Genomic DNA, 25,668 nt, shown 5'->3' with positions numbered 1-25,668 from the left:
CCCCGGCGCCCCCCCGAATCTTTTCACCCGAGTACTGAAGTACTCGAAAATGGTGGTATTCGGGCGAGTAATTACTCAAAACGAGTACGTTCGCTCATCTCTTGTAGTCACCCTAAAACAGGCGTGAAACACGACTAGGCATATCAGCCAAACCCTCCGGTAGACGGCTGCTTTGGAGTCATCACCCCTCATCACTACAGATGGGTCCTCGGTTTGGCTAAGGCCTCCTTCACACGGGCAACACCGCACCATACTATATCGCTGTGATTTTCTCGCAGCAATACCGCGATTTTGTAGCGCTACAAAGTCGCATGTGACGCTACAAAATCACGCGACTTTGTATCATCTGCTACTGTCAAAGTTGCAGCGCATCGCATGCAAACCGCATTTTCGTGCGATGAGATGCAACAGAGAGGAAGGCTCCATAGAGAAACATGGGCTACAAAACCTCGCGTGTCGCGGCATATCGCCGGACCTGCGAGGTTTATGTGTCGTTTTGTAGCATGCTGCAAAACATCTCAGGTGTGAAGGAACCCAGAGGACACAATGGGCTTCACATACATGCGATTTGTAGCATCGTAGCAATGCGACTTTGTCGCCCGTGTGAAGGAGGCCTAATAGTCTTGTTTCGAGGCTTTTTTATGAGTTGGACATTCACGTAAAGGTTAACTACTTATAGGAGGCGCCAGAGAGACAGATTTCTTCCTTATGGAGAAGAGGTAATTTGCATACTTTTACCCATGGAACATTGCCTGTAAGACTCCATACATGAGCTGGATCTCCTCAATGAGAACCAACCCTACTGTCCACACATCAGTTGGGGTGGGGATCGGCTCATGCAGGCGTAAAATTTTGGCAATTCCATGTGGTTACTATAACACGATGAGCTTTTTCAATATGTCGGAAAATCTCCATTCTTTTTCCTTCTGGGCTCCCAATGGGGCGCTGGTAGGCAAAATGAGTCCAGGATTAGAAGATGGGATGGCTTACTAATTAAACTCTAGCAACTCTAGACTAACTATGATAAGTCTAGCACCGGACCTGAGGGGTGGCGGAGCATGACAAAGACCCAAACCGAATCCCAGTGTCATGCCTGGCCTCTTCAGGTCCCGCACCAGACACAGTATCACTTTTACCTGGAGTTCTCCTTTAATTAATTGAAGCTATTTTTCCATCTTTTCCTGTCCTGACCTCGGCTTGTACTTTGACCACATTATATCTGTTTGCTGCCTCTCCTGACCCTCTGCCTGTCTCTCCGTTACACAAGACCTCTGCCTGTCCTGACCTCAGCTTTGTGTATCAATGAGGTCTCTGTGTACTCCTTCGGTATCACGTTACGGTGCTTCTGACCTGTCGGTGTCAGCTGTAACTCAACCGAGACTTCTTTTGAGGTAACAGCCTGTGAGTCCCTGCAGCTAAGACACATCAAGTCAACGCTCAACTAGTGGCTTCATTTCCCAGAGTCTTAAGTGTTCCTCTTAGGTAAGGGCAGTGATTTAGTAGATGATTAGTAATCTATTGTTCATCCTGACAAGAACCATTGACAGCTATTACTTTAGTAGCTTTCAGCTTCCTGGGCCCGAGAAGCAGTAGGCCAAAGTGCCAAAGTCTATAAAGAAGAATGTCCAACCAAGACGTCTTTTGTGCTTGACCATCACGTCCTATTGATCCTCCCACATAGAATTTGGGATGTCTTTGTAGGGATCCATTATAAGCCTGGCACAACGGACAATCATCATGGCCAGGAATACACAGAGCAGCAGGAACAAGGCAATGGCAAAACCTTTATCCACATCCACAAGGGGTAGTAAGGTGGGATCATCCATCTTGAGGGCCTTTGTCTTCTTCTCATTTGTTTCAAGGGGAAAAGATCTGGGGAAAAAATGAAAAACACGATTAATGAATAATCTGGTTTCGAAAACCTATGTTCCAGTATACTCTTAGGACATTCTAAGGACTGGGAAGAGCCTACTGAGGTGCAGAGTGTTAAAGGGGTTGTCCCGCGCCGAAACAGGTTTTTTTTTTCTTAAACAGCCCCCCCGTTCGGCGCGAGACAAACCCGATGCAGGGACTTTAAAAAAAAAAACCGCACAGTGCTTACCTGAATCCCCGCGCTCCGGTGACTTCTTACTTACCCGGTAAAGATGGCCGCCGGGATCTTCTCCCTCGGTGGACCGCAGGGCTTCTGTGCGGTCCATTGCCGATTCCAGCCTCCTGATTGGCTGGAATCGGCACGTGACGGGGCGGAGCTACACAGAGCCGCTCTCCTGCACGAGCGGCCCTATTGAGAAAAGAAGAAGACCGGACTGCGCAAGCGCGTCTAATCTGGAGATTAGACGCCGAAAATTAGACGGCACCATGGAAACGAGGACGCCAGCAACGGAACAGGTAAGTGAATAACTTCTGATAACTTCTGTATGGCTCATAATTAATGCACAATGTACATTACAAAGTGCATTAATATGGCCATACAGAAGTGTATACCCCCACTTGCTGCCGCGGGACAACCCCTTTAAGGCAGCAGAAATGCAGTCCTAAGCTCTCACTCATGACCTGAGAGTTGTGGGTTCCAAGCACACATGGTTCAGGTAGCCGACTCAAGGTTGACCCATCCTTTCAAGGCCAGTAAAATGAGTACCCAGCCTGCTGGGGGGTAAAAGATGACTGGGACAGGCAATGGCAAACCACCCTGCAAAAACATTCTGCCTAGGAGTCAGTCATGACTTGGTACTTGCACCAGGGGACATTACCTTTACCCACCTGTGACTACAAAGAGCGTCCTCTCTTTCGAGGACCCAAAACATCTTTCCGTTGCATAGACAGTGCATTGATTTCAATGAGCATCATCTAACGCTTTATTTTCCCTATAGTGGAGCTGCAGGAAAGTAAAAGGGCTCCTTCACACAGGCATATTTGCGCATGCAAATACGTCCGCGCAAAACTGCTCTTACAGATGAGAATCACCCATTCAAGTCAAAGGGGAGAGAAAATAATAAACTTTATTATAGCGCCAACCTATTCAGATGCCATCCGCGTGCTGTCTGTTTTTTTTTTCTTTAAAGACACAGAAAAAAAGGATTGGGCTTGTTTCAGTTTTTTTCATGTACGTTAAAAACACACTGCATGCAAAAAAAAACAACTGAGGCACAGACCGAATACGGAGGCCACATGGAGATGTACGCATATGAAAAAATGTCTGTTTTTTGTGGACGTAAATCAGACTTTATTTTTATGCCAGTGTGCCCCAGCCCATCCGAGTATATCACTCTCCGCAGATACGATCTGATGCCGTCGTGGACGGCGCCCTCCACCTATTTACGCAGTTCCCAGCTGTTGTGTATCAATATCATTAGGCAACTATGGCTTAGATAAAGGGGCAGCAATCAGATGATTAACCATTACTGGCGGTGAATGCGAGACCTTCTAACGACCTTCACGCTTCACGATTACAATCCTATTAAGAGGAGTATGCAGGATAGGCGCGAATACGCAGAAGTCCGCTGAAAGTCTGTAGCCTCAGCTGGTTTACTTTCTTACAGCCATCAGAGGTAATGAAAAGGGCATCTCCACATTTTGGGTCCTCTGGTTCGGATACGGATGCGGCTCCAGACAGATGTGAGTGTTTGCGCACCTTCCTTAGAGCTCTATGGAGGTCGGTGCGGGAAATGCAGAACAATAGTCCAGGTCCTACTTTTTTACACCAGCGGGCGCAAATAAATGAAATAAACGAAAAAGGTGCACCAGGCAGGGTGCTCAGGTCCACACAGCAGGGTGCTCAGGTCCACACAGCAGGGTGCTCAGGTCCACACAGCAGGGTGCTCAGGTCCACACAGCAGGGTGCTCAGGTCCACACAGCTGGATGTTACTCTCCCCTCAGCTTGTCAGGCACTGACTCCCTGGAGCTGCAGCCTTTTATGCCCCAGTAACGGGTCCAGTGCCTACAGCTGAGCTTCCTGAGGACCAGGGTGAAGTTGTGGACTGGACCGCCACCCTGTCCAGACTAAGAGCCTGGGAGGGAGATATACTCCATCCACAACTTCACCCTTTAATTGCCTACACGCCCATAGAGAACAATAGACTCTATCATGCATATATATATGTGGCAAAATAGAAAATGCTGTGTTCTTTTTTACGCTCACGTATTGCGCAATTCTGACACGCTAATGTAAATTGCGTATGGCAATGTAATTGTTTGCTTATGAATTACCGTGTATCACATGGGCGCACAACGCCCGCATAGTATGATTACAAATCTTTGTGAAATTGCGATCCTCATGCGCACAATAGGATCGCAAATGTTTCCTATCGATTTCAATGATAAACATCGCACTTGCATGCACGTCGTACGGGATGCGCATGCATGAAAAGTTTTTCAGGGTCCCGCTGAAAACAATGGGCGAGGCGTTTCAAGGGTGCAGCCCCATTTAAAAGAATAGGGTTTATATTCGTGTGAGATTTATGGGTCTCAGCGCACAAATCCTGCACGATTTTCCCGTCCGTGTGGAAGCAGCCTTACGTTGATATGCTGCACTTATTCTTCATTGACGTTTTTCTGATTCGCCATTCCTGGTCCTATCTTTGGCCATTGAAGATGGCCGACACAATCTTCACACTGCCTAATCAGTGCAGAAGTGTGTCGGACTATTAATACACTCTATCTGCTCTCTGATTGGTCAATCAGAGAGCCGTGCACGGTGTGTATTAGGCCGCCAGCACACGAACGTCCGAACCTGTCTTTTCTGTTCTTCATCTGTATTGCGGATGGCTGCGGCGGTTCGTTCGCTCTTGTTGACTCCTTCATCGGGAATCATTCAGTCTTTCACATTCGCTGTATACGCGAATGAGAATGAATGAGCACTATTTTAGCCAAAAGATAAGTGAATGAGCCAACGATGGTTTTTCTGCCGGCATAAAATGAACCACCAACAAAAAGCGAACAAGTCTCGTCCCTCGTTTAGTCATTGGCTGCGTTTAGAGCGAACGATTATCATTCACTTCCGCTGGTTTGAATGATTTTTTTGAAGTTATTCGTTCCAGCTAAAAGCACCTTAAGAGGGACGTAAACTTCCAATGATAAAACCTTGGTAACCTGGATCTGTCTGTTGAGATTAGGAGTAATTGGCTTCTACGGTAAAGTTGTCTTTGCATATATACTCCAGCGATCCATCTCATTATAGAGACTTGACGGGGCTTTCTAGGAAGTTTGCCAGATATTTTCAAAGTGACATTCCTCCTGACCGAGTGAATATTAGATATTCAGATCTCCGGGGAGAGGGCAGGATGGCGGCTGACCCCACCGCTGGAGGAGAATTAACTCGGTAAGTACCTACCAGGACTTTCTGATCAACGGCTGGCAGAATGGGGGAGGGAAATGACAACTATTCGGATGTTGTCACTATTAAGGGTCCTTTTAGATGAGCCAATTCTCATTTGATCGGGCGAGTGACGTCTCCACCGGCTCATTGGCTCTCGTGCAGCCGGTTTGTACAGCAGATACATCGTTGGCTCGTTCAACAAGAAATTCTTCAGTCTTTCACATTCGCTGTGTAAGTGACGGAGGCGACTAAACGAGCGCTGATAAAGGGGGCACCATAAATGGTACTTTAAAAGACCCTAACTGAGACAGGATAGGCAGGGGTATATTATTGCAGTTCTTGTTCTCTTTTGCTCCATCGATCCGCCAGTTTCGGGCCTTGTTATCAGCTGCAGCAATTTTCCAACTCCCTAAAACACACAATGTATTGCTTTCTGACCACTGCTGATCACATGACCAGCTCTGGCCAATCAGAGAACAAGCACAGTGCATTGCTAGTTTAACCCTACCAATGCACTGTGGGGAATAAGTAGTCTGAAGATTGGGTCGGCCATCTTGAATGCCCAAAAACAGGACCTGGAATCGGCGATCGGAGGGCAAGTAGAGAACTGCAGTATATACCCTACCTCCTCCCGTCCTAGGTTGGGTCATTCTAAAGGAGTTTTCCCACCAATCACATTTTTTTACTTTTCCATTTTATTGCTGAGACCACTCAGCAATCACTAGAATGGAAGCCCCGAATCCCTCCTGGTACTGTTGTATCTTGTCTCCACCACAAGTGTGGGCTGTATCCGCCCAGTGTACGCCCACAAGATGCTGATTAGCTGGAGCAAGGTCCTAGCAGCGTGGAAGGAGTTTTTGCTTAGGGTTTGTTTCAGTGTTAGGCTTACATTATTAGCTGTAAATGCTTCCATGTGAGAGCGGCGGGATGGGGGGGCCGGGGGGGGGGGGCGTAACATCCAACCCTCCATCCAAGGCAAACCGCAGTCCGGGGAGCCTGACCGGGTAGCCGTTATGGAACAGCGTCCTTTTTCACATAGTGGAGGCCGACTGCGCACTGCCCAGCTGAGTTCTCAGGGCGGTAGGGGAGAGTGAGCTGCTGAACTTCAAGAGGCTGATGCCACAAGCACCACTGGCACTGCAGAGGGGTCATGTCGGGCGGCCTTTACAGGCCGGCAGGGATAAGGTGAGCTCACTTGCCACCCATGCCAGAGGAAGGCATTTTTCCATATGCATTATACGCCAGCGAGGAAAAGCAGAGCTGTTGCCTGAGATGATAGTAGGCTGCCGGGAGCGGTAACCCTAACCCTCCACCCAAGGCAAACCTCACTCCCCACACTGCTAGGACCTTGCACCAGCCAGCCAATCAGTAGCTTGTGGGCGTACACTGGGTGGATACAACCCATCACTAGGTCTCCACCCATACTTGTGGTGGAGACAAGATACAACAGTACCATCCCTCCTTACTTCCCATGAAGTTTGAATTGAGCGACAATGTGCATGCTCAACTTCAGCTTCAATCACGCTCCTCCTCGCCACAGTCATGTGGATTACACTGGCATGTAGGTGATAAATGTGAGTGAGGCCGAAAACCCTTCTCAAAGGTTCTCTAATTCTTAACCCCTTAAGGACATGACCTATTTTGGCGTTGAGGACCAAACGATTTTTGGTATTTTTTAATCTCCATTTTTCAAAAGCCATAACTTTTTTATTGTAGAGTGTGGTGGTGATAGTACAGTATAACATGGATATTCAGCCCATGTATGGCACTATTACTTAAGCACCATGCTATAATAAGGCACTCTACGGTTTGGTTGTATGCTGTTTGATAGATCATCATATGTGATGGGTGCCAATGCTCAGGACATATAAGAGGTCTTGTTTGACGCAGAAGCCCGACAGATCGTCCCAGCAGAAATCGCTCCCATGGTTTTACACAGCAGCGATCATCGCTCAGTGAATGGAGGCGGAGTGAGTCGGGATCGTTCTGGCCTACATTCACACTAAGCATGCAGACACTGAGCAACGAACAAGACGCGAACTATTTCTCATTGATCATTCATCGGGGCAGCATTTACACTGAAGGATAATCGTTCAGATTCCTGCTGGATGCGCGAGTCTGAACGATTTATTGGCCCATGTAGAAGGACCCTAAGGGCTGCTTTACACGGGCGTGTGCGCAATTGCGTGTTACTCAGCGCAACGTATTTGTGCCATGAACTAGACTTTTTGTGCGTGTGTCTGCACATGCTGCTGTACATTTTGCACCCACATGTATTTTTGCGCCGGGACACAACCACACCCCCCCCCCCCCCCCGATTTAAATGGCTATTTTGCCCAATGAGTTGTAGACGTGTTCTTGTTCCTGCGGAATTACGCAGCGTATTACGCGTCCCCTTGTATTTGTGCACCCCCTCCTTCCCATAGACTTTTTGGGCATTTGCACACTGCCTCTCAGACTTTCATGGGGTCCTTTGGTCTGCAAATGCGCACAAAATTAGAGCATGCCGCATTTTTTTCGTGCACACGAGATGCGCGCACCAAAAAAGAAATGTGTACAAACCCAATAACATCAATGGGTTCTATTTTGTGAGCAAATAAGCCAGCGTGGAGGAGTCCTTTTACACGCAACGGATGTTGTTCAAAAGTAGTTCCAATGGCTGGAAGTGAGTGACAATCGTAACGTGTAAACGTGGGCAGTAGTGCACTGTTGTTCACTTGTCAGCAGCGGGTTTTTAGCCGTCATAAAAACCATTGTTCGACCGCTCTAAAGATGTTTTATTTGAATGGCATTCGTCCAGCCTTTTCCGCGGCTGCAGGATGTTTTTTGTTTGCCCCTTATACACAATGAGTACACTGTTTATTCATGCTGGGAGAAGACAATGGAATCTGCTGGTCAGATAATCCCTCGCATAAACACACGCCCAGCTGAGCAAACAACTACTGAGTTTACTTTAGCTGATGAGGGAAATGCAGAGGATTAAAGGCCATTACCTGCATGTATAATTTTATGCAAAAATGTTGTCAGTTCGTTTAGAAGTGCGGCCATTTTAGCGATAATCGTTGCATGTAAAGGGGCCTTAAGACTAGTCTTGTTGGCCTGAATATGTTACACCAAGACTGATACTGCCCCCTGTGGACAAGGGTAGAGGTCTGAATAGGTAGAACAATCCGCAAATCTGAAAGCGTCATCACATCTGATTCTTTTACGTCTGTTTATTCCACATTGGGTTGCGGTTCGTATCGGTAGACACGGTCGGTATTATTACAATTTCCCAGTACTGCTGTCTAAAAATGGCACAGAAGCGTGTAAAATGAAGCGGTCCGCCCCGCAGAACACGAGCGCTTCTTGCTGCTGGGACAGACCTGACATCCTACCCGGTCTATCAGTAGTAATTAACTTTACTTAGCAAATTAAAGTGTCGCTTTACACGGCATTGTATCTGGCCTTCCAGCAGCGGACTGACTGAAGCCTTGTATAACGCTGGCCTTATGCCGACCACACACATTCAATAGCTGGCAGCAATGTTGTCTGACCCCCTTATAAAGACGACTGCTGAGATAAGCGGCATGTTCAATCCAATAGAGAAAAGAGGCCGCCGCCATACATCTGGTACCGCTCGTCTCCAGGAGGAAGAAAGGTTGGGCTGGGTTAAAGGGGTTTTCCAGTTGTAAATGATTGATGGCCTATTCTCAGGATAGGTCATCAATAGTAGATTGGCGGGGGTCTGTTACTTAATTTCAATGGGAACTTGGCCTGCAATACCAAGCCCGGCCACTGCAGTGGGAATGAAGCTGTCTGCTTCCTGCAGAAATCAGCTCTGTGGACCGGCCCATGGAACAGCGGAGGGGTCCTCGGCAGCAGACCTCCCCTGATCTACTGTTGATAGCCTATTCTGTGAATAGGCCATTAAAAATTTACAACTGAACATCCCCCCATTTAAACTCTGCACCCCTCCTAGTGACATGCCTGATAGACCCCTAGTTATCTCCCTTTAGTAATATGTGTGGGCAAATTACTATGTTATATCTATAGGAGTCATGGTTACCATTAAGGGACATTTACAAGGCACTACTATTGCGCAAAATTTGTTCAAATTAACAAATTTGCGCGATAATCGTCGCATCTAAATACACCGCCATCGCGCATTATTCGGTTTCTGGCCGCTGATTTTCAGGCAGCATTAAACTCTTCGCTGGATCGCTGACTTCTTGCTGAGTGTAAACGCTCCCCATCCAGAGCTGAGTGAGAAGCTGGTAGCGATCTGCTTGTGTAAACGGCACGAGCGCCAACAACCTAGTGGGGCATTAGCTCTGGCGCAAATTATAGAGGGGGAGGAAACAAACAAATTCGTCCAACCAATGCCTGGTCTCTCCGACAAAGGGCTCCTGCCCACGGGCGTGAGTAAAACACTGCGGGTGTGCCTGCAGCGGCTTACCGATTTGTAAGGCCTGACTGTGCAGGCATAGACCGTGTATGGCTGCGAGCGTACAGCGCATGCCTGCGTATCACACGCACACGGACGCGCAATGTGATCCTTTTTCTAATAAATTCCGCGCTCTGTTTCACCGCATTGTGCTGCGTATGGACAGCGCTTTATGCGCGGCCTATACCAATGTATAGGGCTCACGCCGCGTGGCATGCAGCGAGATAGGGCATGCTGCCATCTTTTTCTCTTGCGTATCAGGACGCAGTGTCTACACGCCGGTGTGCATGGATCCAAAACGCCTCAAGTAGCGATACTCCGGCGCAGCTTGCAGGCACGTTAGAGGATCGGCAAGTGTTTCCCATTATTTTCAGACGGGCCGTGTATTTAACCCCCGGTGACATCGCTACATGAGGGATGTTTTTTGTTTATTTTTCAATTGTACCATTTCATGTAGTGGAAAACTTACAATTTCTAAGCAAAATGAAAAAAAACCTCTGCAACCCGCGCCATTTTTAGGTGCTTTTGTTCACCCTGTGCGATTATGGTGATATCAAACTTATATAGCAGACCCCTGACTACAGTGACACCAAGGCCTCATGTCCACGGGCAAATTCGGATTTTAAATCCGCATCGTTTTTCCTGCACGCGGATCTGCGCCCCATAGGGATGCATTAGACACCCGCAGGTAGTTAAATACCTGCGGATGTCATTTTTCCCTGCAGGCGCGGATCCGCGTACAGGAAAAAATCCGGACATGCTCCATTTAGGTGCGGGTCTCCCGCGGGGACGGCTCCCACAGGCTTCTATTGAAGCCTATGGAAGCCGTTCGGATCCGCAGGAGACCCGCGCCTGAATTAAACTCACCTGCTCCGGGCGATGTAGGTCTTCCTTCCTTCCTTCGCGGCCGGAAACTTCTTTCTTCGGCCCGGTGGATGTGCCCTGCGCATGCGCGCGGCACACTGCCGGCGTGCCGAGCACATCCACCGGGCCAAAGAAAGAAGATCCGTCCGCGAAGGATGGAAGACACGCACGGCCCGCAGCAGGTGAGTTTATTCCTATTTTCAGCCCTCATGTCCGCGGGGTAGGAGGGACCCGCTACGGATTCTCCATGGAGAATCCGTAGCGGGTCTGATTTTCCCCGTGGACATGAGGCCTAAGGGCATATTTTTCCCTGTAACTCCAATGGATGCCCCAGCTACAGTGAAAAAAGTGTGAAAGAAAAAAAAAAAAGACAAAGTGAACGACCCCCAGAATCTTACATGATGTCATAGATGGTAAAACAAAAAGTTACAAAAATAAGTAAAAAAAAAATAACAGACTGAAATGCAAATATATATATATAAAAAGCAAACAACCCACCGCCGACGCCAATATAAACCGTCGCCATATGCCCCTGCAGTCCAAGATTTGACAAATTTTATATCGCAATGTCCGAAACAAAATGGCGAACCGACGCCTGTACTTTGGTTTAACGTAAATATAATAATTTTAAAAATAAAGAACAGCTGCCCTCATAACAGGCGCATTTTGGCTCCCGCCACCACTAGCGAGGGGGGCGCCCTTGATCTCGCCCTTATTGAAACAGATACTCGAGGCATGGAATGGCTTCGCCTCACACCTGGGGCTGGTTTCCTGCCCCGGCCCTCTTACGCCGGTGACGGGGCTCTACGCTCCTATCGGAAGGGACCCCTACTGTGCTGAGGGTTAGGGATGTGGTATCGAACCTCGGGATTCGACCAATGAATGGGTTCCTGGGTATGGGGGGGGGGGGTCCCCGGACCGGAGCTTGGTTCCTGTATCTGCAACCTAGACACTTTGTCCTGTCCCTGGGCCCTCTGGCCTCACTCCAGGCTCCTCTCTCCCAGTTTGAGCAGAGAGAGCTGGGGGAAACCTTTCGAGAAGACATGTGGAGGAACGCCTTCACATTAACCCACTCCATGGCAATCTCCTCTAAATTTCAGGAAACCAATCACAAGATCCTGCCCAGGTGGTACAGGACCCCGGCACAGTTAGCTAAGATGTTCCCCCAAACCCCGGACGTCTGCTGGAGATGCCAGGGCGGGAGAGGCGACCTCACGCATATTTGGTGGTCCTGTCCTCTGGTCCTCACCAATCTTTACAACACAATTCATAGAGATGATATGGTTCTGACACCGGAAGCAGCTTCGCTGTCTATGGTCCGGGAACCTCTTTCCAAATAAAAAAAAAGCATCCTAAGATTCCTTCTCATGGCTATGATACAGACAATACCGAGGCTGTGGAGGTCGCCCTCGCTCCCTACGAGAACTCTCTGGCTGGAAATTATGGACAACATAAGTCACATGGAGGACCTTGGTGCTGCAGATAGAGGAAATTCCCCGAAGTACTATGCCACCTGGACGACCTGGATTCTATTCAGGAGTTCCCCGGAACTAAAGGTCTGGCTCCAAACAGGAACACTACCATCTTAACCCAAAAGGTTCGACCATTGTTACGCATCATCTGGAATCTAATACCGAGACTCCAGTCGCTGGCAATTGACCCATCCTCCCCTTCTCCCCCCCCCCCTTCCATCTCCTCTTCTACCCCCAAACCCCCTTTTGCCTTTTTAGCTTCTTCCCCCTCGTTATAACTAGTTATTTCATTTTGCTAACACAGCCTCAGACCCAAGGTACTAGTTACCAATGGCGACAGGCCTACAGAGATGAAATCGGATACGGCTCCGGTTGTCACAGCTCGACCGACAGGTTACCCTAATCATTACTGTAAGGGTGCATTCAGACGACCGTATATCGGCTGGATTTTCAAGCCCGGCCGATATACGGCATCTCTCTCTGCAGGGGGAGGAGGCTGGAAGAGCCAGGAGCAGTGCTCTGAGCTCCCGCCCCAGCTCTGCCTCCTCTCCGCCCCTCTGCACTATTTGCAATGAGAGGAGGCGTAACAGGGGCAGGGCTAAGTTCTGGTAATTAGCTCCACCCCTGTCCCGCCTCTGGTGATAGACTGGTTGGCAGCAGCAAATGATTGGCTGAAGAAAAATGGCGGGAACATGCCTGTGGTTGTCAGGCAGAATCAGGTGGCCTGACAGTGGCTGGTGATTGGTCCAGAGGAACAGGCTGGGAGGAGCAGCAGTGAGATATGGAGATGTGGGACCATCATCATCTGGAAAGAAAGCAGCACCCCTCCTTCCCTAAGGTTGTTGCGGAATATTTAATGGGGGATTGTCACCCACATTAGGCGGGTGGGCAGGTAAACTTGGGGGAGAATTTGGTGGTCTGTAAGACAGAGTTTCCTGTAAGTGTTACAGTTATTGTAGGTTAAATCTCTCCCCATGGTTGGTAACCCCGTTAACCCCTTCCCGCTCCAGGGCGTAAGTTTACGTCCTGGCAGCAGGGTACTTCCCGCAACACGGCGTAAACCTATGTCCTGGGGATAGCCTGAGATCACTTATGATCTCGTACTATCCTGCAGCGGGAGCCATCTGTCAGTCATAGCCGGCTTCCCACTGCAACAGAGGGGGTGCATCGGGCTCCCTCTGTGACGTCACCGGGCTCTCGCGATATAATCGCAGAGAGCCCGGCTGGTTGCCATGGCAACAGGACGGCAGATACTGGTCTCCTGTATTGCCATAGCCTGTGATCGCTGTATAAGCGATAAGGCATGGTAGGGCAGTAGCCCTGCCATGCCTTATCACAGCAATCATCAGTGCTGTGCTGCAGAGGGACTCAAATTGTGTAACAAAAATATAATAAAAATGAATAAAAAAGAAAAATATAAAAAAAAAGTAAAAAAAAACCTTTTTTTATGCTTTTTCTCATATTAGCATAAAAAAAGGTAAAAGAAATTTAAATCCCACATATTTGGTATTGTCGCAACCGTAACGATGCGTACAATAAGTTGCACATGCTTTTGACTGTGCACGGAGAAAAACGTTTAAAAAAAACCCTAAAAAACTGAGGCAAAATGCTAATTTTTAGCATTTTGCCTCCCTAAAAACGCAATAAAAGTGATTATAAAAGCCGTATGCACCCCAAAATGGTGCCAATAAAAACTACAGCTCGTCTCGTAAAAAAGGAACCCTCACAGAGCTACGTCCATGGAAAAATAAAAAAGTTACAGAACTTTGAATGCAGCGATTTAGAAAAAAAAAAGATTTCCCAAAAAAGGGGTTTTATTGCAGAAAACGGGGAAAAAAAACTAAAAAAAAGTAAGAATTTTGGCATCATTGTAACCGCAACGACCCGCAGAAAAAATGTATTGTGTCATTTATGCTGCATGATTAACGCTGTAAAGAAAAAAAAAATCTATGGCAGAATTGATGCGTTTTCTCTCCCTACGATCATAAAAAAAATAATAAAAGTTTTACAACATAGCCTATGTACCCCAAAATGGGACAGATAAAAACTACAGTTTGCCACGCAAAAAAGAAGCCATTATACGGCCGCGTCGACGGAAAATAAAAAAGTTATGACTTTTGAAAAATGGAGAAGAAAATCCGCCAAAAATCGTTGCGTCCTTAAGCCCAAAATAGGCCGTGTCACTAAGGGGTTAAATAAACACCGCGGCCTTTATATCCAATACTGTGCCTGTTATTTATAAGAGTTTGGTAAGGTTTAAATAAAGCGTAAGATTCCATGCCACGAGCAGCGCACACATCCTGAGGCACCATCAGTATATAGAGGTGATAGAACAACATATGCTCCATCCAGACAACGTATCTCTCAGGGAAGGCCTTGTATACTACAGCAGGACAATGCTCAACCACATACTGTATCCATCACAACAGCATGGCTGCACAGAAGAAGAGTCCGGGGTGAACCGGCCGCCGGCAGTCGAGACCCCCACCGTATACTACATCCATCACAACAGCGTGGCTGCACAGAAGAAGAGTCCGGGGTGAACCGGCCGCCGGCAGTCCAGACCCCCCACCGTATACTACATCCATCACAACAGCGTGGCTGCACAGAAGAAGAGTCCGGGGTGAACCGGCCGTCTGTAGTCCAGACCCCTCACCGTATACTACATCCATCACAACAGCATGGCTGCACAAAAGAAGAGTCCGGGGTGAACCGGCCTCCGGCAGTCCAGACCCCCCACCGTATACTACATCCATCACAACAGCATGGCTGCACAGAAGAAGAGTCCGGGGGATGAACCGGCTGCTGGCAGTCCAGACCTCCCACCGTATACTACATCCATCACAACAGCATGGCTGCACAGAAGAAGAGTCCGGGGGGATGAACCATCCGCCTGCAGTCCAGACCCCCCACCGTATACTACATCCATCACAACAGCATGGCTGCACAGAAGAAGAGTCCGGGGGGATGAACCGGCTGCTGGCAGTCCAGACCCCCCACCGTATACTACATCCATCACAACAGCATGGCTGCACAGAAGAAGAGTCCGGGGGATGAACTGGCCTCCGGCAGTCCAGACCCCCCACCGTATACTACATCCATCACAACAGCATGGCTGCACAGAAGAAGAGCCTGGGGTGAACCGTCCACCTGCAGTCCAGACCCCCCACCGTATACTACATCCATCACAACAGCATGGCTGCACAGAAGAAGAGTCCAGGGTGAACCGTCCACCTGCAGTCCAGACCCCCCACCGTATACTACATCCATCACAGCAGCATGGCTGCACAGAAGAAGAGTCCGGGGGATGAACCGGCTGCTGGCAGTCCAGACCTCCCACCGTATACTACATCCATCACAACAGCATGGCTGCACAGAAGAGACCGAGGGGTGAACCGGCCGCCAGCAGTCCAGACCCCCCACCGTATACTACATCCATCACAACAGCATGGCTGCACAGAAGAAGAGTCCGGGGTGAACCGTCCACCTGCAGTCCAGACCCCCCACCGTATACTACATCCATCACAACAGCATGGCTTCGCAGAAGAGTCCGGGGTGAACCGGCCGCCGGCAGTCTGGACCATCCACTAATAGAAAAAGGGGCATTGTGGAACAAAAAATTCAGCAGAAACAACCCCGGACTGCTGAGCCACCAGAATCCTACATCAGACAAGAATGGGACAACATTCCGCTCCCAAAACTCCATAATCGGTCTCCTCACTTCCCAGACGTTTACAGACTGTTGTAGAAGAAAGAGGGGATGCTACCAATGGCAGACACGGCCCCGCCCCATCTTTTGTGAGATGTGTTGCTGCCATCAATTTCTACATTAGTTCATTTTTTTGATGCAGTGGGACAATCTCTCCCCTCCCCCCTCTGATATATTCTATGTTCTACTGTGAATTATATTATATGAAATTTTCAAATATTTTTGCATTCTTTTTTTCCTAACATTTATTTACATTTTACACAGCATCCCAACTTTTTGGAAATTGGGGTTGTATGTCAGAGCTTCTTGTAGGTTTCCATGACAGATCTGCCAAAAGGGCTGCCCTGCTGACTTCTGCTTTTCATTATATGCCCTTAGCAGAATACAAACATCATTTATAGCAGCCTGTACTCTGCTGACTTCAATGTACTAACACAGCCTGTTACTGTTTATAATATCACTGTCTGCATCATTTCAGTACTGTGACATCACTGTGTGTATTATCCCTGTATTGTGACATCACTGTGTGTATTATCCCTGTATTGTGACATCACTGTGTGTATTATCCCTGTACTGTGACATCATTGTGTGCATTATCCCTGTACTATGACATCACTGTGTGTATTATCCCTGTACTGTGACATTACTGTGTGTATTATGCCTGTGCTGTTATATCACTGTGTGTATTATCCCTGTACTGTGACATCACTGTATGTATTATGGCTGTACTGTTATTACTGTGTGTATTATGCCCGTACTGTGACATCACTGTGTATTATGCCCGTACTGTGACATCACTATGTATTATGCCCGTACTGTGACATCACTGTGTGTATTATGCCCGTACTATGATATCACTGTGTATTATGCCTGTACTGTTACATCACTGTGTATTATCCCTGTACTGTGACATCACTGTGTGTATTATCCCTGTATTGTGACATCACTGTATGTATTATGGCTGTACTGTTATTACTGTGTGTATTATGCCCGTACTGTGACATCACTGTGTATTATGCCCGTACTGTGACATCATTATGTATTATGCCCGTACTGTGACATCACTGTGTGTATTATGCCTGTACTGGTACATCACTGTGTGTATTATCCCTGTACTGTGACATCACTGTGTATTATGCCTGTACTGTGACATCACTGTGTATTATCCCTGTACTGTGACATCACTGTATATATTATGCCAGTACCGTTACATTACCACATACATTATTCACGTATTGTACATTAAGCCTATGCTGTGACATTACAACCCTGTTCCTGTACTGTGACATCACATCCCTTCCTGTATTATCCCTGTACTGTGACATTACTGTGTGTATTATTCCTGTACTGTAACATCACTTTGTGTATTATGCCCGTACTGTGACATCACTGTGTATTATGCCTGTACTGACATCACTGTGTGTATTATGCCCGTACTGTAACATCACTGTGTATTATGCCTGTACTGTTACATCACTGTGTATTATCCCTGTATTGTGACATCACTGTGTATTATCCCTGTACTGTGACATCACTGTGTGTATTATGCCAGTACTGTTACATCACTGTGTGTATTATCCCTGTACTGTGACATCACTGTGTATTATGCCAGTACTGTGACATCACTGTGTGTATTATGCCCGTACTGTGACATCACTGTGTATTATCCCTGTTCTGTGACATCACTGTGTGTATTATCCCTGTTCTGTGACATCACTGTGTATTATCCCTGTACTGTTACAGCACTGTGTGTATTATCCCTGTACTGTGACATCACTGTGTATTATCCCTGTTCTGTGACATCACTGTGTGTATTATGCCTGTGCTATTATATCACTGTGTATTATCGCTGTACTGTGACAACACTGTGTATTATGCCTGTACTGTGACATCACTGTGTGTTTTATGCCTGTACTGTGACAACACTGTGTATTATGCCAGTACCGTTACATTACCACATACATTATTCACGTATTGTACATTAAGCCTATACTGTGACATTACAACCCTGTTCCTGTACTGTGACATCACATCCCTTCCTGTATTATCCCTGTACTGTTACATCACTGTGTGTATTATGCCCGTATTGTGACATCACTGTGTGTATTATGCCTGTACTGTGACATCACTTTGTATTATCCCTGTACTGTGACATCACTGTGTGTATTATGCCTGTACTGTGACGTCACTGTGTGTATTATGCCCGTACTGTTACATCACTGTGTGTATTATGCCCGTATTGTGACATCACTGTGTATTATGCCTGTACTGTGACATCACTGTGTGTATTATGCCTGTTCTGCGACATCACTTTGTATTATGCCTGTACTGTGACATCACTGTGTGTATTATGCCTGTACTGTGACATCACTGTGTGTATTATGCCAGTACTGTTACATCACTGTGTGTATTATCCCTGTACTGTGACATCACTGTGTATTATGCCTGTACTGTTACATCACTGTGTGTATTATTCCTGTATTGTTACAGCACTGTGTGTATTATGCCCGTACTGTGACATCACTGTGTGTATTATCCCTGTACTGTTACATCACTGTGTGTATTATCCCTGTACTGTTACAGCACTGTGTGTATTATCCCTGTACTGTGACATCACTGTGTATTATGCCTGTACTGTGACATCACTGTGTATTATGCCTGTACTGTGGTACTGTGACATCACTGTGTATTATCCCTGTTCTGTGACATCACTGTGTATTATGCCCGTTCTGTGACATCACTGTGTATTATGCCTGTACTGTTACACCACTGTGTGTATTATGCCCGCACTGTGACGTCACTGTGTATTATCCCTGTACTGTGACATCACTGTATATATTATGCCAGTACCGTTACATTACCACACACATTATTCACGTATTGTACATTAAGCCTATACTGTGACATTACAACCCTGTTCCTGTACTGTGACATCACATCCCTTCCTGTATTATCCCTGTACTGTGACATCACTGTGTGTATTATGCCCGTACTGTGACATCACTGTGTATTATCCCTGTACTGTGACATCACTGTGTGTATTATGCCCGTTCTGTGACATCACTTTGTATTATGCCTGTACTGTGACATCACTGTGTGTATTATGCCCGTACTGCGATGTCACTTTGTATTATGCCTGTACTGTGACATCACTGTGTATTATCCCTGTACTGTGACATCACTGTGTGTATTATCCCTGTACTGTGACATCACTGTGTGTATTATGCCCGTTCTGTGACATCACTTTGTATTATGCCTGTACTGTTACATCACTGTGTGTATTATGCCTGTACTGTGACATCACTGTGTGTATTATGCCCGTACTGCGATGTCACTTTGTATTATGCCTGTACTGTTATATCACTGTGTGTATTATGCCCGTACTGTGACATCACTGTGTGTATTATGCCCGTACTGTGACATCACTGTGTATTATGCCAGTACTGTTACATCACTGTGTGTATTATGCCCGTACTGTGACATCACTGTGTGTATTATGCCCGTACTGTGACATCACTGTGTATTATGCCCGTACTGTGACATTACTGTGTGTATTATGCCCGTACTGTTACATCACTGTGTGTATTATGCCCGTACTGTTACATCCCTGTGTGTATTATGCCCGCACTGTGACGTCACTGTGTGTATTATGCCCGTACTGTTACATCACTGTGTGTATTATGCCCGTACTGTGATATCACTGTGTATTATGCCTGTACTGTTACATCACTGTGTGTATTATGCCCGTACTATGATATCACTGTGTATTATGCCTGTACTGTGACGTCACTGTGTATTATGCCTGTACTGTTACATCACTGTGTGTATTATGCCCGTACTGTGACATCACTGTGTGTATTATGCCCGTACTGTGACATCACTGTGTATTATGCCTGTACTGTTATATCACTGTGTGTATTATGCCCGTACTGTGACATCACTGTGTGTATTATGCCTGTACTGCGACGTCACTGTGTATTATGCCTGTACTGTTACATCACTGTGTATTATGCCTGTACTGTGATATCACTGTGTATTATGCCTGTACTGTTACATCACTGTATATATTATGCCAGTACCGTTACATTACCACATACATTATTCACGTATTGTACATTAAGCCTATGCTGTGACATTACAACCCTGTTCCTGTACTGTGACATCACATCCCTTCCTGTATTATCCCTGTACTGTGACATTACTGTGTGTATTATTCCTGTACTGTAACATCACTGTGTGTATTATGCCTGTACTGGTACATCACTGTGTGTATTATCCCTGTACTGTGACATCACTGTGTATTATGCCTGTACTGTGACATCACTGTGTATTATCCCTGTACTGTGACATCACTGTATATATTATGCCAGTACCGTTACATTACCACATACATTATTCACGTATTGTACATTAAGCCTATGCTGTGACATTACAACCCTGTTCCTGTACTGTGACATCACATCCCTTCCTGTATTATCCCTGTACTGTGACATTACTGTGTGTATTATTCCTGTACTGTAACATCACTTTGTGTATTATGCCCGTACTGTGACATCACTGTGTATTATGCCTGTACTGACATCACTGTGTGTATTATGCCCGTACTGTAACATCACTGTGTATTATCCCTGTATTGTGACATCACTGTGTGTATTATGCCCGTACTGTAACATCACTGTGTATTATGCCTGTACTGTTACATCACTGTGTATTATCCCTGTATTGTGACATCACTGTGTATTATCCCTGTACTGTGACATCACTGTGTGTATTATGCCAGTACTGTTACATCACTGTGTGTATTATCCCTGTACTGTGACATCACTGTGTATTATCCCTGTTCTGTGACATCACTGTGTGTATTATCCCTGTTCTGTGACATCACTGTGTATTATCCCTGTACTGTTACAGCACTGTGTGTATTATCCCTGTACTGTGACATCACTGTGTATTATCCCTGTTCTGTGACATCACTGTGTGTATTATGCCTGTGCTATTATATCACTGTGTATTATCGCTGTACTGTGACAACACTGTGTATTATGCCTGTACTGTGACATCACTGTGTGTTTTATGCCTGTACTGTGACAACACTGTGTATTATGCCAGTACCGTTACATTACCACATACATTATTCACGTATTGTACATTAAGCCTATACTGTGACATTACAACCCTGTTCCTGTACTGTGACATCACATCCCTTCCTGTATTATCCCTGTACTGTTACATCACTGTGTGTATTATGCCCGTATTGTGACATCACTGTGTGTATTATGCCTGTACTGTGACATCACTTTGTATTATCCCTGTACTGTGACATCACTGTGTGTATTATGCCTGTACTGTGACGTCACTGTGTGTATTATGCCCGTACTGTTACATCACTGTGTGTATTATGCCCGTATTGTGACATCACTGTGTATTATCCCTGTACTGTGACATCACTGTGTGTATTATGCCTGTACTGTGACATCACTGTGTGTATTATGCCTGTACTGTGACATCACTGTGTGTATTATGCCTGTTCTGCGACATCACTTTGTATTATGCCTGTACTGTGACATCACTGTGTGTATTATGCCTGTACTGTGACATCACTGTGTGTATTATGCCAGTACTGTTACATCACTGTGTGTATTATCCCTGTACTGTGACATCACTGTGTATTATGCCTGTACTGTTACATCACTGTGTGTATTATTCCTGTATTGTGACATCACTGTGTGTATTATGCCTGTATTGTTACAGCACTGTGTGTATTATGCCTGTATTGTTACAGCACTGTGATTATTATCCCTGTACTGTGACATCACTGTGTGTATTATCCCTGTACTGTTACATCACTGTGTGTATTATCCCTGTACTGTTACAGCACTGTGTGTATTATCCCTGTACTGTTACATCACTGTGTGTATTATCCCTGTACTGTTACAGCACTGTGTGTATTATCCCTGTACTGTGACATCACTGTGTATTATGCCTGTACTGTGACATCACTGTGTATTATGCCTGTACTGTGGTACTGTGACATCACTGTGTATTATCCCTGTTCTGTGACATCACTGTGTATTATGCCCGTTCTGTGACATCACTGTGTATTATGCCTGTACTGTTACACCACTGTGTGTATTATGCCCGCACTGTGACGTCACTGTGTATTATCCCTGTACTGTGACATCACTGTATATATTATGCCAGTACCGTTACATTACCACACACATTATTCACGTATTGTACATTAAGCCTATACTGTGACATTACAACCCTGTTCCTGTACTGTGACATCACATCCCTTCCTGTATTATCCCTGTACTGTGACATCACTGTGTGTATTATGCCCGTACTGTGACATCACTGTGTATTATCCCTGTACTGTGACATCACTGTGTGTATTATGCCCGTTCTGTGACATCACTTTGTATTATGCCTGTACTGTGACATCACTGTGTGTATTATGCCAGTACTGTTACATCACTGTGTGTATTATGCCTGTACTGTGACATCACTGTGTGTATTATGCCCGTACTGCGATGTCACTTTGTATTATGCCTGTACTGTTATATCACTGTGTGTATTATGCCCGTACTGTGACATCACTGTGTGTATTATGCCCGTACTGTGACATCACTGTGTATTATGCCAGTACTGTTACATCACTGTGTGTATTATGCCCGTACTGTGACATCACTGTGTGTATTATGCCCGTACTGTGACATCACTGTGTATTATGCCCGTACTGTGACATTACTGTGTGTATTATGCCCGTACTGTTACATCACTGTGTGTATTATGCCCGTACTGTTACATCCCTGTGTGTATTATGCCCGCACTGTGACGTCACTGTGTGTATTATGCCCGTACTGTTACATCACTGTGTGTATTATGCCCGTACTGTGATATCACTGTGTATTATGCCTGTACTGTTACATCACTGTGTGTATTATGCCCGTACTATGATATCACTGTGTATTATGCCTGTACTGTGACGTCACTGTGTATTATGCCTGTACTGTTACATCACTGTGTGTATTATGCCCGTACTATGATATCACTGTGTATTATGCCTGTACTGTTACATCACTGTGTGTATTATGCCCGTACTGTGACATCACTGTGTGTATTATGCCCGTACTGTGACATCACTGTGTATTATGCCTGTACTGTTATATCACTGTGTGTATTATGCCCGTACTGTGACATCACTATGTGTATTATGCCTGTACTGCGACGTCACTGTGTATTATGCCTGTACTGTGACGTCACTATGTGTATTATGCCTGTACTGTGATATCACTGTGTATTATGCCTGTACTGTTACATCACTGTGTGTATTATGCCTGTACTGTGACATCACTGTGTATTATGCCTGTACTGTTACATCACTGTGTATTATGCCTGTACTGTGACGTCACTATGTGTATTATGCCCGTACTGTGACATCACTATGTGTATTATCTCTGTACTGTGACATCACTGGGTGTATTATCCCTGTATTGTGACGTCACTGTGTGTATTATGCCCGCACTGTGACATCACTGTGTGTATTATCTCTGTACTGTGACATCACTGGGTGTACTATCCCTGTATTGTGACATCACTGTGTATTATCTCTGTACTGTGACATCACTGTGTGTATTATCTCTGTACTGTGACATCACTGGGTGTACTATCCCTGTATTGTGACATCACTGTGTATTATCTCTGTACTGTGACATCACTGTGTGTATTATGCCCGCACTGTGACGTCACTGTGTATTATCCCTGTATTGTGACGTCACTGTGTGTATTATCCCTGTATTGTGACATCACTTTGTATTATCCCTGTATTGTGACGTCACTGTGTGTATTATCCCTGTACTGTGACGTCACTGTGTGTATTATGCCCGTACTGTTACATCACTGTGTGTATTATGCCTGTATTCTGATGTCACTGTGTGTATTATCTCTGTACTGTGACATCACTGTGTGTATTATCCCTGTACTGTGACATTACTGTGTGTATTATGCCTGTGCTGTTATATCACTGTGTGTATTATCCCTGTTCTGTGACATCACTGTGTATTATCCCTGTACTGTGACATCACTGTGTATTATATCTGTTCTGTGACATCACTGTGTATATTATCCCTGTATTGTGACATCACTATAATAGAGCGAACAAAATAACCATACGCTTTTTCATGTTGTAAAGTCCCACCTGAAGAAGGTCGAGGAAAGTGGGGCCTGATGCCAAGTTTTGCTTGTTATGCCCCTGTCTACAAACCCCTTCAGGAGGCGCTCGGACCGTGCGGTTTTACAATGCCCATTTTGCCCTTGAGATTTTTTACATCATTTTAAGACATTTTCCGTCCAAAAAAAAAAAACCCACAATCAAACTGAGCGTTACAAAGCTGCGCCAATGTGCCGTAAACCGCCCGCCGCTCGGCTTCCCCAATGAGGTCCAACAATTTAGTAGGAACTCCTTCTGCGTAAAGTTCCTCATCTTATTTACACCTCCGCTTGGAATGAAAACACCTCAACCCGTCCAGAGATTCCTCCGGGCACAGAAACAGAAGGACGTCCCGCCATTATAGATTTTATCGTCTCGCATCCGAAATCTCCAATAATTACCGCTCTCCGCTATAATTGCGTTTGTCAGCGACGGCGTTGATTAGCTTATTTTTTTCTTTAATTAAGAAATGCCACGGCATGCGATATGTAATTAAAACCGAAAATATATATATACAGAAATGCCAATCCGCATAGAGGGCTTACGTGAATTGGCGCGAGGAGAAAGTTGCCTATTTGTGCTGGTTGTGCGAGGTGTGATGTGTAGTTGTATGCATGTAGATGGGAGGAGGGGGGCACTAATTGCAGCGTGTGGCAGTGCCATGCTACACTGATGCTACCGAATGGCATCAGACTGCCAGAGAATACGGAGGAGATGATATTACCTGCTAATCCTGTCATTGGTGCCTGCAGTCCGGATGACTAATTCCCATGAACAGAGGGGAATCCTGCCGGTGGCGGGTCTGCAGTGCTCCCCGGAGCCGTCTGTGTTGCAGACTGTCTTGTCCGGACCATTTCATGAATCTTTAAGCTGGGAATGCACCAGAGTAAGGTTACAGCGAAGAGAGCGCTCTCCCTGCAGGCTGCACAGGGCGAGGATGCTAAATCTGCCACCATCGCAGATGACACCGGGTCCCTCTTCATTAAACAAGCAGCAATTAACCTAATTGGATAGTTCTAGTCTCGTAGGTCTATTTACACCGTGTTGTGTAGAAGGGAAAAAAGCTGCACTTCCAAATACGGCACCTGCTTCTGCATTCCAGTACCAGTTTACTGGCCGGTTTTCTGCGCCGTGCAGGCGTGAATAAAAGCGAAATGTGTTGGTAGGTGGAAACCATCAACAAGTAGGTTAACAGCTCTACTCGAGTAACGAACCCCATTGACTACAATGGGAGACTCAAACATTTTTGTATGTGGGACGCTGGGTCCAGAGTTTTTTTTTTTCTTGGTTCGTGTGTTCGAGTAACGAGCACCATCGAGTACGCTAATTCTCGAACGAGCATCAAGCTCGGCAGAGTACGCTCGCTCAACTCTGTTCGTTAAGATTTCCCTTATTTTGCGCACCAAATGTTTCCATAGAAGTCAATGGGGGGGGGGGGGCAAATAAAAAAGGCATGTGCAATATGCAAGGAGATGTGTGGAACACTGCATAATTGGGCTGGAAAAAGAACCAATGTGTTGCTTATCTGAAAACCATCAACAAGTAGGTTAACTGTTAACAGGTTTTAGGCTAAGGCGTATTTGCGCGCGCAATATGTAGAGATTAGAACCTATTGATGCCAATGGTTTTGTTATCATTACCATATTTTGGTTGCGCAAAAAAAAAAGATA

At 46.0% G+C, this 25,668-nt stretch overlaps 1 protein-coding gene across 1 annotated transcript; it reads right to left on the bottom strand.

The window, feature by feature from the left end:
* On the bottom strand, positions 1–24,836 carry LOC136631663 (cortexin domain-containing 1 protein-like). The gene is made up of 2 exons (XM_066605952.1): positions 24,723–24,836; positions 1–1,872 (listed from the first exon to the last, which is right to left on the bottom strand). Exon 2 carries the CDS (start codon positions 1,824–1,826, stop codon positions 1,662–1,664), a length of 165 nt encoding a protein of 54 aa, XP_066462049.1. The 5' UTR covers positions 1,827–1,872; positions 24,723–24,836; the 3' UTR covers positions 1–1,661.
* Between the last annotated feature and the right edge of the window lie 832 nt (positions 24,837–25,668).

The sequence above is a fragment of the Eleutherodactylus coqui genome, chromosome 6 (genome assembly GCF_035609145.1).
Source record: "Eleutherodactylus coqui strain aEleCoq1 chromosome 6, aEleCoq1.hap1, whole genome shotgun sequence".
In the NCBI taxonomy this organism is placed as follows: Eukaryota; Metazoa; Chordata; class Amphibia; order Anura; family Eleutherodactylidae; genus Eleutherodactylus; species Eleutherodactylus coqui.
Note: the sequence above shows the minus strand (reverse complement) of the source record. Positions and strands in the feature narration are given on the sequence as shown.